The sequence below is a fragment of the Maylandia zebra genome, linkage group LG8 (assembly GCF_041146795.1).
Source record: "Maylandia zebra isolate NMK-2024a linkage group LG8, Mzebra_GT3a, whole genome shotgun sequence".
NCBI lineage: Eukaryota > Metazoa > Chordata > Actinopteri > Cichliformes > Cichlidae > Maylandia > Maylandia zebra.
Window position 1 is genome coordinate 1,043,761 of NC_135174.1, and position 14,014 is coordinate 1,057,774.

Below are 14,014 nucleotides of genomic sequence, written 5' to 3' on the forward strand. Positions count from 1 at the left end.
GGCGCTGCTGCGCCTTCTTCACTGTTTTGTTTGTATGTACTGACCACGTAAGATCCTCAGCCAGGTGTACGCCAAGGAACCGGAAGCTGCTCACTCTCTCCACAGCAGCGCCGTTGATGGTGATGGGGGTGTGTACTTCTCTGCACCTCCGGAAGTCCACTATCAACTCCTTTGTCTTTGCGACGTTGAGGGTGAGATGGTTGTCTTGACACCAGTGGGTCAATTCTATGGAGCCCTGTGAAAAACTAAGCATAGGCCATGTTTCTTCTTCTATGGTTATGGTTTTCTGGATGCCTTTATCTCTCTTTTACAACATTGCTTGCGAGCACAGATCTCTTAAGGTCCTGCCAGAGACAACACCAAATGGTCCAAGGTCTGGACTTGGACTGGCTTTTGGCTCACAATTTTCAAGACTTTCTGAAATCTCATATACCGTGCTTATTTGTTTATTATTGTGGGATCTTTACCTACAACATAAAGTGTGTCTCGGGAACTGTTGTTGTGATTTGGCACTGTATAAATAAAACTGAACTGAACTGAAAATTAGATTACTCCTAATGTCTTAGAGTTCAGGATCCTGTGTTTTTCCTCAGGTTTGATGATTCCTGTAGAACGTGACTAGTGTTGTTTAATAATGAGGGTTTCCATACCTGTTCGACGTGAATAGTGCACTGTGCATGCAGTGGGAATGTCTATCACAGGACCGGGTTCCCACCCCTGGAGTCGAGCTGCTTGCACGTAATGTCGCCACTGTCATACACAGTAAAAGCTTATAAGCAATCATAAACCCAGCGTTTTTACTAAACATCAAACATGATGTCAGAAGTTGTGGTTTGGTCATGTGCTAAAAAGCTGCCAACAAAGCGGTAAGCTAAACGTTTTCTCAGCCCTTTAAAGACATAGCAAGCAAGCAGCTAACGTTGTTCAGCTATCGTAGCAAAGGCTATTAAACATCAATGACCATGTGGAAGGATTCTGTAGACCAGAATCATTGATGTTTAATGGAAACATTGCCAAGAAGTCGCCCGTGTACGAGCAAGAATACGATATATTCATGGCAGCATGAGAAAGCAACTACTGCATGACAGTGACTTAACCTTAAGCAAAGCAATTGAAATGAGCTAAATATTCGAATAGCAGCCCCAAACGACAGCAAAGGTGGATAGTTTCATCACAAGATAAGTGCGACACGATCAGAACAGAGTCCTGCACATGCAATAACTAACTGCAACAACTGTGGAGGTGGCGTTGAGATGCAAGCGCCCAGCAGTGATGAAGAAATGTTCTTTGTGAATGGGGTCAATATAGACACTGGGAATCCCTGTTTTCTGCATAGGAATGACGTATTCACCACTGTGCATATCAATGAAAAACCAATAGAGCTGCCGTCAAATGTAATGTCATGCCCGCCGACTGAAACAAAACAGAAGACTCAGAAAACCAAACTGGTGGCATATGGAGGTGAGGAAATTCAAACAGCTGGCACAGCTACACTTTGACCCACTCTGCAGGCAAGGAATACCCGCTGTAATTCTTTGTAGTGAAATGGGTCAACGACATAATCATTGGTGGAAGAGATATGAAAGCATGAACAGTATCTCAGAAAGGAACTCGAGCATGTGAGGGAAGTCCAACTGAGACTGAACGCCCTGAAGTCCAAATTCCAACTTGAGGAAGTCTGTTATGTTGGCCATGTATTCACAAGCAAGGGCCTCAAGCCTGATCCAGCTAAGACCAAAGCAATTAATGAGATTTTCATACCAGAAAATGTCACAGCCCTCCGGTGCTTCTTGGGGATGATCAACTTTTTAGGAAAGTTCTTTCCCAGAGTGACCTCTCAGCCCCATTTCATGAGCTAACACACAAAGACATTCAGTGGTGCTGGCTAAAGCAGCATCAAGATGCATTCAATGCTTTAACAAAGAGCCAGTCCAGCCACTCTCAGCTACTATGATGTGCAGAAACCCATCACACTTACTGTACGTGTGACGCCTCACAGTACCGGCTTGGAGCTTTATGAAGCGCCTTGAGGCGACTTTTGTTGTGATTTGGCGCTATATAAATAAAATTGAATTGAATTGAATTGTGTGCCTTCAGGTGCTCCGACCGCCTGCTCCTCTTGTACACAGACTGAGATCCATGGATCAAGAAAGAGCTTCTTCCTGTTGTCTTTGCATGTTCCAAATTCAATGATTATATCTGTGGAAAGCAGATCTAAATCAAAACTTATCATCAACCATTAGTCACAATCCCACATATTCTAAATGAAACGATGGTTTCTACAGCCGACCTTTACATGGAGGAAATGGAAACTAAAGCTCTTGGCTTTGTCCAAAGGATAACACGCAGCCACTGGTACAGATATGTGGATGCCACCTTAGTCTGAATCAAAACCTTTCACCAAACATGTTAGCTCAGTGGATAGAAACATACAGTTCACCAAGGAAGATACAAAGGATAAAAGTTTGCTGTTTCTGGACTGTGCTGTGTGCACTGAGGATGGAAACCTCAGCATTGAAGTTTACTGGAAACCCACACACAGACCAGTACCTGTTGTTTGACTCCCACCACCATCTGGAACACAGATGTGGGGTGATCAAGGCCCTTGTTGTGGAAATTTTAACACTAACCTGCAACATACCCATCTTGGGGGGGGTTACCTTCAGCCCCATCCTTAAAACCTTCTCCCTCACAGAGAGAATTATGACCTTCAACTTCTGGCTCTTGGCGAAGGCGGTCACACTTTTCTCTTCTCCCTTTCCTTATCTTCCCTGCTTAGCTTCTTGTGTTCTTGTCTAGTCTAGTCTATTTTTTACTTTTCCCTGGAACACTCTCTCACAGTCTGTTCTCTAAAACCTAAAAGAGGAATTATGGATTTGATCAACTGGTCCCTGAATGCAATTGACACCAGCTTCTCAACGAGAAGCCGGGGATCGGGGTAGCCTGACTGTCCTGGAGGGACTTTCCCTGCCGGATACACGATGGACGGGTGGACGAACTGGAGGGTCGTGTGCCTGGCGGGACTGTCAACAACAACAACAACAATCTTTATTTATAGAGCACATTTAAAAGCCTTGGGCATACCAAAGTGCTTTACATAAAACAATAAAAAATGTCGATCAAGGACATTGAAGATATCTACCTGTTCGGAACCATGATAACAGGGTTCTTGCTGATCGGAGCTGGCTTGGCCCTGGCTTATCAAAGATTAAAGAAAGCGGAATCGGCTGTTCCTACCCCCACAAGGCTGCCCGCTGGGATTGAAACGATAGGACGAGGCGTGAGTTCTCAGAATGGGCTCATTGAACGCAGCACGGATAAGATCTTGGAGAAGCTCGAGGCTGCCGTGAACACTCAGAATAAGACCGCTGAGTGAAAATTGGATAACATCGTGGAGAAGCTCGCGGCTCTCCAACGGCAGATTGAGAGACCAGTGTCGAACAACAGCTTTGAAATTCACATGAGTTGTTCGCACTAAAGTAAAAACCATCATCACTTCATGCAGCTACCACTTCAGCGCCAGCTGTGGTCTCAAGGCTGGAGCTGAACAACAACACCCTGATAACGACTGTGCTTAGACTGTTCCTCCCCCATGCAAGGCCACCTGGGTTGGCTGGAAGACTGTTTACTTAGCCCGGCAGGGTGAAGGACACTGTCTCAGCTGAACTGAACACATACACTGATACACACTCATCCCCCTCCCTTTCCAAACGCCTTCTATGCCTGTCCCCTCCCGCGGCAGATGGCGGTCGACTGGACCAGCGCAGACATGCTGCAGGACCGGATGCCTTGTCTACACCGGCTCTCTCTCACCTTTACCCGCCCCTGTTGCTTGTCTTGTGTTTCTGTGGTGTATTGACAGTCATGTGCTTTTTGTGCTGGGGTGTTTTTTCTGTTCTCCCAGTACGAGCTCAGTCTGAGTGGAGTTTTTTTCTCCTCCTCTCACCTCATGTTATGTATTTTCGTTGTTTTTTCCTATCAGCCTACCTTCTCTGACTTGTCTTTCCAATGTGATATTTGTGTAAAGTTTGGTCAGAAGGTTCCTTTGAAAGTGTGCTTGCGCCGTAGCGTGCTGCCTGCTGTAACCCATAATTTTCTTCAGGATTAATAAAGTATTCTGATTCTGATTCTGATTGGTTTCTGCTTGGCCGTCACCTAAAGATTTGCATCCCTGATGTAAAAGAAACACCAACCAGGGAGAAATGACAAACTGAACAACATCATCATTCCTTGTGTAACTGCTTTGTCAGAGAAACTCAGGAGAATTTGAGCATCCCAGTGCACCTCAGACTAAGCCACACCCTCAACCAAAACCGCCAAAATCATCTAAGCCACACAGTGTTTGCTGTGCAGTGCATCAAGAAGTGCTCAGAAAAATCAAAGGTCAAAAGTCACTCTTTCAGAGATGAAGGATGCAAGAAGGTTTGAAAGAGGAGTAAAAGATCCATGTCTGCTATGAACGCCCATCTTTGAACAGAAGGGGTGGCCTACAGCACCATCTATCAGCCACGTGTGGTGCAGTGTCAACACAGTCTAAAGATCCCTTCTCAGGCATTTGGCGCCTACAACCAGACCTCAGTTCACATGATTGGGTGGGGCAAGGTTTCACAATGGTTTCAACTGTAACTCTCAGTAATGGTAATATACCCACACCTTCTTTTCATTGGCTCATGTGATGACTTACCTGACTTAACCTTCACCTGGGGTTACATACCTGGTTTTTAGAAATGAAGAAGCCTCTTGGATGAGAGGTGAAAGAAATCCAGTTGGTATGTTCAAGCTCTGTAGATTAGATGACCTTGATGACTGAGAACCCACACAGACATGTTTCTGTAGCCTTTCTTCCCGTTCATGCTGGAGATCAAACAAATCCAATGCTGCCCTCCTGTTTAAAACATCAGTTTTGAGAGAAGCATAATTTTCATTACATGGCCTGCCAGCCTTTAGTGTGATTGATTAGTGAAAATGATTATAGATCTCAGTTAAAATAAGTGGCTCCAAGATATGATAATATATTATTAATTACTCTTTGATAGTTGAAGCTGAGAATGCTAACAATATTTCTGACTGAATTCCCAATCAGAAAAGACTGGTACACAATATAACACCAGTGAGAGTTGGAACTCCAGGTTTCACCTGGCCCGGCGAGTCGATTCAGCACTGCCTTAATGCAGCTAAGTGAAAGCTGCAACCCATTCCTTATTATTGCCGTTGTAAATAGACGGGTATTTATAAGCATTTTTCTTTGAGTACTTTAATCAGCACACACATGCAGTGCTTCAGTCTATGACTGTCGTGCACGCCGTTCTATACTGAGGCTTGTGTCTTTGAGCTCAGATACTTTTCCTGTCACATTTTAACAAACCAAGTGCATCAGAGCAACACTTTGACAGATGAGGGAGAATAACAAGCAAACAAAGCACGTCCCAGGTGGTGGCGGGCATGAGAGATAGGATAGAGTCCCAGCTAATACTGTTAATATCAAACTTTCATTTTTCACCTTCCATCTTTCAAATATGTTTATAGTCTTTGTTTTGCAGCAGTTGCTTAAGCAACTGTACATTTATACTGCATTTTAATAAAAGCTGATTCTTCCTACTTCCTTTTATGTAGTTACGGCAGAGTCTATGCAACCGCAGACCCCTATCACCACACCATTGGTCCTGCAGCCACATACAGTGTGGGCACTATGGTAAGTCTGCTCCCTGTTTCCTCACTGCTGATTACTGCACCATACTAGAATATTACAGTAGACTGATACAACATTCACACACTGTCTTTGAAATACACTGTATGACACCATACATATTATTGGAGATCGTTAAAAATGTGAATATTTATATGAACAAATAAACCAGTACATCAATAGCTCACATGAAGGTTTAAGAGTTTCAGAAGCTCTCCAACAAAAGCTTTTGTTTGTACTGAGTTCTGATTCTCTTGGAGGCTCACATTTCAGAAAACCAGAACCAGCTTTGTTTGTTTTGGAGAAATCAGTTGTTTTATTTGAACGCCACTTTCTTAGGTGAGAAAGTCTCTTTGTCTTTAGTCAGCTTCTCTCAAACTTCAAAGAGGCGGAGAAAACCAGACTTTCTTTGTTTTGTGTCAGTCAGTATGAACTACGCAGCACAGGCTTCAACAAGAGAGGGAAAAGGAGGAGAACACGAAGCTGAATGTGAGCTTCTGTTAGCTGCAGGTGTTTCTGCTGCTGCTCATAGATCAGACACTGAGTGCAGACAAAATCTAATACAGCAAACAAGATAATATATCTAACATAGGAAATATTATATTCTAATGAATCCACTCATTATGTGGTGGTTTCCACATAAAGAGGATCATATTAAACAATGAGATCATTTTGACGAGCAAGTTTTTTTCTATTCTTTTAGAAAATTTTAATTTTTGTGGGCAGGACTGGATTAGTACCTCTGTGTGTGGTTTACCAGAGTCATGACATTTCATTCAAATCCAGCAAATGTTCAATTTAAATAACAGACATGGCACAAGCAGTGAACTGGAAATGTCAGCAGGTCTTTTAGTTAGCTAGACAAATCAAGTGTTTTACCTTTCTTTATTTACCATACTAATAATAATAATAATAATAATAATAACGTATGTGTCACAGATTTTATATGTCAGTCTGAAACTGGTGAAGGAGCGAGGATACTCTCTCTCCTCAGATGAAACTGTGTGAAGTCTGACAAACAAGCTCCATCTAGAATAACACAGATCTCAAATACTGTCAGAAAAATAGAAACATGAGCTTCATCTGTGTTTCTGCTTCATCAGCTAAAGCCGAGTTTATCAATGCTGTCATGCAGTAAGCTGTTGTAACCATACTGCTTTCTATCCACAAATATAGAATAAAATGATCTCTTGGACAAATCATGGGTACACCACAGTGACAGCATTGAGATTTGTAGCATTGGCCGACATCAGGTTCAGTTTTCTTTAGTCTTTATTCAGCTTTCTGCAGGTGACTGACCTCCAGCTTGTTAATGATGGTGTGAATCCCTTCATGACATGAATTCTTCACGTTGATATGTTTCTGCTCTTTTTCAAACTTTTGACTGTTTATTTGGGTTGTTTTTGTTTGTTTGTTTGTTTGTTTAACTGCATTGTAAGCACATCACATCGATCTTAATGAATGAAAAAACTCACAGATGTGATGAAAGTGGTTTTGAGCAGCATCACCTGTCAGGTTGTTACCGTTTTGTATCTAACACTGAAGACGAGCCTCTGTGTTTGTTTGTTTGTTTGTTTGTTTGTTTGTTTGTTTGTTTGTTTGTTTGTTTGTTTGTTTGTTTGTTTGTTTGTCTACTAGTTGGATGATGTTTTATAAATGGTTGTGAGCACTCTGTGTTTGTTGGTGCTGGTGCATTTCATGTTTGCCTTCATTAGTCATTAACTATAAATATTCTTCAGTGCTCATCTTTTTGAAGGCTACTCTGCACTGCAGAAGGACGATGCTTCTTTGTGACGTTTGTGTCCTGCATCAGCATATTTTAAACCTCTGATTAGGCCAACAGTAGATTTAAACTGATAAGATGGTCAAAAAAAGCAGCTAAATACATTTTTATACAAATGAGCTTTTGATAAATTTTTTCACTGTTTTATATTATTTTATGTGTGTTGGTATTTCTGGTTTTATTGTGAGGCACTTTGTGATTTTTATCTGTGAAATGTGCTATATAAATAAATGTTCCTTACTTACTCAAAAAGTAACATTGGAATCAATATTTTACAGTAAGGTAACATCAGTTTTGATTTATACATTGTTTCCTAACTCTATAAGACAAATTATGACAAATAATCCAAATAAATGTGTCAAATTTATTAAAAAATAGAAACAAGTGGGTCAAAGATCAACTGGGAAAGTGCTAATGAGGGCACATTTATGACCCATTCACAATATTTGACAGCTGTGTCCTTGCTGTTAAATTACAATAAAATTATAAATGAGTTTAAAGAAATAAATCTCTCACACTGAGCTCCCCCTCTGTGGCGTTATTTTTGTGCCACTATTCTGAGCGCACGTAAAAAAAAAAATTGCAGGTGCAAGTGTTGCATTTTGAGGAGAAATTTATTTTGAGTAAAGAAAAGCTCAATTTGAATGAACAAAATTCATTGCTACGTGCAAGAAATGTATTTCCATCTTTGCTATTATCCACACACACAAAAAAAAATCTGATTGGCTGTTTTGGTCTCCAATCAGCTCGAAATGACGAAATGCAATATCGCAGAATGCATTTCGTCCAAAACTCAAACGAGGCAGTGGCGGAGTAACACAGCGTGGCAGAGTTTGAAATATTACTCTTTCTGGGGATATTTGAAGTTGACACAGAAACATTCTCGCATGAAAATATCTTAAAAGTTTATTTTGTGACACAGACAGAGTAATATTTCAAACTCCGCCCCTCTGTGTATATAACGGTGTAGAGAAAGAGTTGAGCGCGCACGGGCAGAAATGTTGAGAGCGCGAGCAACACACTGCGAGCGAGCGCAAATGCAAAAACTGAGCGAGAGGGGCTGCTGTTGTGTGTGTGTGTGTGTGTGTGTGTGTGTGTGTGTGTGTGTGTGTGTGTGTGTGTGTGTGTGTGTGTGGATAATAGCAAACACTGAAATACAGTTTTTGCACGCAGCAATGAATTTTTTTCACTCAAATTCAGCTTTTCTTCACTCAAAATAAATTTCTCCTCAAAATGCAACACTTGCATATGCAAATGTTTTTACGTGCGCTCAGAATAGTGGCACAAAAATAACGCCATACCCCTCTAACTAAATCTACAGTGTTGTCAGTTTGAATGAATAGATCTGATCCAAACTATTGGAGGCTACTGAACAAATGTCCTGCAGTAATAGTTTTTTGTGATATCATAGTTCAGTATTTTTGACATATACGCTGTAAGTACTTTTTCCACAGGAATCCAGGGCCCATTACACAAACCTCAGAGCCTACGACAAATGTTTACAGTTTTTCTCAGTCGCTTTGGTGCTGTTCTCACATCACTATTAACATTTGTACAGCAGTTAGTGTATTTCTCAAAACAATTGGTGCAAACTGCAAAACCTAGTGGATAACCTGCAAAAGCAGGTCACTTGCTCAAAATCGATAATCCATTCCTGAAAAGCAAGTATTCATGTCAATGAAGCTGCCAGTGTCACCAAAATGTGAAGTCGTGACACCATCTTGATGAACAACATGACAAATAGCTTTGTCATGTTGTCATTATGAGTGTTCAGTATTCTCTCAGTGTTTTCCAAGAAAAGGTCAGAACTCGGTGACACTACCTGAAAATGCTCAAGACAGCACTATATACTTTTTGTACTGACATCCCTGTAGTTAGGGAAGTAAGTGAGTACAAGACACTGAATACGCGTGTTTCACATTTTTATTGTGCCAAAGAAAACTCTACAGTCACTTATTTAGAATAAACATGAGAAACATCGTTTTGGTCGAGCTGTGCACAAATGTGAACAATACAACGGTGCACATTGTAACTGAACACACATGAATCACTCTGGCACATCCAGATGTTCCTGTCTGTCTGGCCACATATTTTCATCTACATCACAACAGATATAATTCCTTGCAATGCAGCGAGGAAAGTATCTCCTGGAGTGGCGACTCCACCCTCTGCATGACTCTGCTGTGATGTCGTCACATGCATCCATGGCTGCTAGCAGGGCCATTTGCACATGTGAATGCTGGTCATAAACCTCCCACCTCCAGGCACAGAAAAACTTCTCTATCTGATTAAGGAGTGGGGAGTAGGGAGGCAGATATTCAACCAGCGTTCTGTCATCTCAAACCACTGTGTGACCATGTGTGAGTGTTGAAAAGTGACATTATTCCAAACAACAACATACTTGTTGAGTTGGCCTCCACCCCACTCATTCTCAGGGACTATGTCCCAGTGAAGAGTGTCTAAAAGAGTCAGGAGATGTTGTGTATTGTATGGAGGGGAATATGGGTGAGGATGCCATTGTCTGAGATGGCTGCACACATTGTAACATTCACTCCGTGGGACATCAGTGGTTGCTCTCTGTCCAGTGTGATTTCTTCCACGCCATCTGCCTTTGGCCAGACTGAACCCGCCTCATCAACGTACGAATGTGTGCAGTGGTTCTCTGGCTTCCAGCTCCACGCTTTAGAGAGAGAAATGTAACAACATTTCCTGTGTAACATAATGCATTTTGTATGTTCTGTGAGTATATACACAGAATTGCTTTTCTACTGCATGAAACTACACAGAGTAAAACAGTTTACAGTGCTGAACATTAGAGTATACATACAAGACGTGTTTTACCCGTACATCTCCTTCAGTCTTTCACTGTTGGGTTCAAATGCACTTTGTACAATTGTTTCGTGCACATTTCTTTTCTCTTGAGCACTCTGTGAATTGTTGTAATTGACACAGATCCAATATTGCCAAACACATCGTTATCCTCTATGACAGCGCTTTGAATTTCTTTCAACTGTCTTGCATTGTTTGCAGTCATCGTTACACAAATGGCTTCCTCTTGCTGCAGGGTAAAAAGGGCCCCTCTTCCACCTCTGCGAGGTTGTCTTTCAGTCCTTCGTGGTGCAGATTACAGCAAAATTACAGTAATATACACTAAACATGAGATATTATGTCCAGTACTATACATACCTGTTCTCCCTACGAAATGTTTGAACGATTGAGTTCACAGTGGTTCTTCCAACATTTGGTCGCACCCTCCGACCAGCCTCATCCATTGTGAGGCCATGATTGACAACATGGACAACAAGTGTTGCCCTACTTTCATTAGGGATCTGCGTATGTGTTTGGCGTCTTCTCCCTCTTCCCCGGGTCAGCATCGTGGAAGAGGGGTGAGGATGCAGGGGGGACAAACTCCCTGCATCCTCACCCCTCTTCCACGATGCTGACCTTCCATTTCTGTGTCACAGAATTGTAGAAATGGTACACACCATGTCCTGCTCGGTTCATATATGCTTGCCAATTAAGGGTTCATGGGATTGATCCATGAGTAACTGTGAACAAGTGGCCTGTCATTGGTTACAACTAATACTTCCCACATCCCCTCGTCAGTGAAAGCTGAAGTTCACCTGAGAGAAATTGGTGAATTTCAGGGACTTTCCAGGAGAAAATAATAACAAAAGGTATCAAATTTGAAAATTAATTCAACAATTTTGTAAGTAAGAGACTCAAGCAATGAAATGAAGACTATTAGTTTTATTGGGAACGACTATTCAGCATCCAAGAGTAGAGTTCATTTGTTGTCGACAGCAGAGAACTGTATGAAAGCAACTGATACATGTCACAGAGCATTTGCAGTTTGTTCAGAGGAAGGAGACACTATGATGTGCACAAATGACTAAATGTTGTGGAGGTTGCACTAAAGGTTTTGAGAATTTTCATTCTGAGCTGAGAAAAGCACCAAAGCGACTGAGAAAACCTGTAATGTTTCATGGACTGTCTCAGCGTTTGCTTGGCACTTTGATATTTTTGAGTTTACACAGCAAATCATGTTACAAACAGCAATAAATATATGAAGTATGACCATACAGTAATCATGCCGTAACCCCAGCCGGTCACAGCAGAACAGGAAGAAATCTCTGACCCCTCTAAACCTGCTTCCTGTTACAGTTTTTCTCAGTCGCTTTGGTGCGTTTCTCAGATCAGAATTGAAATTCTCATAACTATTAGTTCAACCTCCACAACACTCAGTCATTTGTGCACATCATAGTAGCAATTTCTCCTCTCTCTGAACAAACTGCAAATGATTTTGGACATGAATCAGTTGCTTCCATACATTTCCCTGCTGCTTTCTGACATTTCCATTTGCTTATGTCATGTCAGTCAAAAGTAATCATACCTATGGATGCTGAATAGTCGTTCCCAATAAAACTAATAGTCATACATCCATTGCTTGAGTCATCACACACAAAATTGTTGAACTAGTTATCACATGCCAAATATTGGCCATCTGTCAAGCAAATCCTATACCTTTCTGTATCATTGTTCCTGGAAATGTCTCCGAAATTGAACAATTGATCTCGGGTGAATTGCAGCTGTCACTCATGAGGAGGCGTGTGAAAGTTTAGTTGTAACCAATGACAAACAACTTGTTCACTGTCAATTATGGATGAATCCTGTGAATCCCCAATTGGCAAGCATATATAAACTGCGCGGGAGCTAGTGTGTACCATTTCTACACTTCTGTTACACAAAATGGAAGATCAGCACCGTGGAAGAGGGGTGAGGATGTGGGGAGGAAGGGGAAGAGGGAGAAGAGGCAGATATAGGCGGATTCCCAATGAAATAAGGGCTACAATTGTGGACCATGTTGTCAATCACGGCCTCACCATGGAGGAGGCTGGTCGAAGGGTGCAACCCAATATTGGAAGAACTACTGTCAGTTCAATCATTCAAACATTCCGTAGGAAAAACAGGTATGCAAACAGTAATACACTGTACTGTACTGTGCCATCTCAGACACATCACATGTTACTGTACTGTATTTGCAATTTCACAAAAAGTTCACTCTGCACCACATAGGATTGTAAGACAACCTCGCGGAGGCGGAAGAGGGCCCCTTTTTACCCCACAGCAAGAAGAAGCCATTTGTGCACTGGTCATTGCAAACAATGCAATAAAGCTGAGAGACATACAAAGCGCTGTCATAGAGAATTACACGGTATTTGGCAATATTGAATCTGTTTCAATTTCAACAATTGACAGAGTACTCAAGAAAAATGAAATCCACATGAGCAAATGGCCCTGCTAGCAGCCATGGATGCAGCATGTGACGACATCACAGCAGGGTCCTGCAGAGGATGGATTCGCCACTCCAGGAGATACTTTCCTCGCTGCATTGCGAGGGATAACATCTGTTGTGATGTAGATGAAAATATGTGGCCAGACAGACAGGAACGTCTGGATGTGCCAGAATGATTTACTGTACTGTTACATGTGCTGTTTATTGTTCACATTAGTGCACAGCTCTACCAAATGGGTGATTTTATGTTTACATGTATTCTACAGTGCACAAGTGACTGTAGCATATTTTTCTTTTGCACAATTCTGTAGGATTACGAACATTTCTACACAATGGAAATGTGAAACGTACGTATTCAGTGTCTCAGTTACTCCCAAGACTCCCATAACATCTACAGTGACTTCACTGCACATTTCAGATGGCTGTACAGGTAGGCCATAGTGCTGTCGTCAGCATTTTCAGGTGTCACCAATTGTTTTTGCAATGGGAAACACTGAAATTATAAACTGTCATAGTGGAAACATGACAATGCCATTTGACTATCTTGTTCATAAAGATGGTGTCAAGACTTTTCATTTTGATGGCACTGACAGTTTCATTGACATGGATACTTGCTTTTGAGGTGTGGATAATCAATTCTGTGCATGTGACGTGCTTTTGCAGGCTATCCACTAGGTTTTGCAGTTTGCACTAATTGTTTTGGGAAATGCACTAACTGCTGTGCAAATGTTAATGGTGTTCTGAGAAACGCACCAAAGCGACTGAGAAAAACTGTAAAAGGGAGTTTTTTCTTCCCACTGTTGCCAAAGCGGTTGCTCATAGAGGATTGTTGGAGTTTTGTCTGTTTTCTTTGTATTATTGTAGGGTTTTTACCTTACATTATACCATAACTTTAGGAAACTGCTGTTGTGATTCAGAGCTATGAAAATAAAATTGAATCGAATGTGTAATCTGTGTATCTGTCAGCTTAATGCAGAAAATTATCAATTATCACAATCCAAACAATAAATATAATTTTTCACATAATATACCTTTTAAAGTTACAGTGTATATAAATGTTTTTCACAAATTTACTATGGACAAAACAGGGAAACAAGACAAATGGACAGACAGATGATAGATAGATAGATAGACAGACAGACAGACAGACAGACAGACAGACAGACAGACAGACAGACAGATAGATAGATAGATAGACAGACAGACAGACAGACAGACAGACAGACAGACAGACAGACAGACAGATAGA

The 14,014-nt window shown here is 41.4% G+C and overlaps 1 protein-coding gene across 8 annotated transcripts in view; it reads left to right on the top strand.

Annotated features, from left to right (window-relative positions):
- rbfox3a (RNA binding fox-1 homolog 3a) overlaps window positions 1-14,014 on the top strand; it is a 595,842-nt gene that overhangs the window by 562,955 nt on the left and 18,873 nt on the right. For all 8 annotated transcript variants that reach the window (XM_076887148.1, XM_076887145.1, XM_076887144.1 and 5 more), the window contains one exon: window positions 5,614-5,692. In XM_076887148.1, the coding sequence (XP_076743263.1) occupies window positions 5,614-5,692 (79 nt within the window). The remainder of the gene's footprint in view (window positions 1-5,613; window positions 5,693-14,014) is intronic.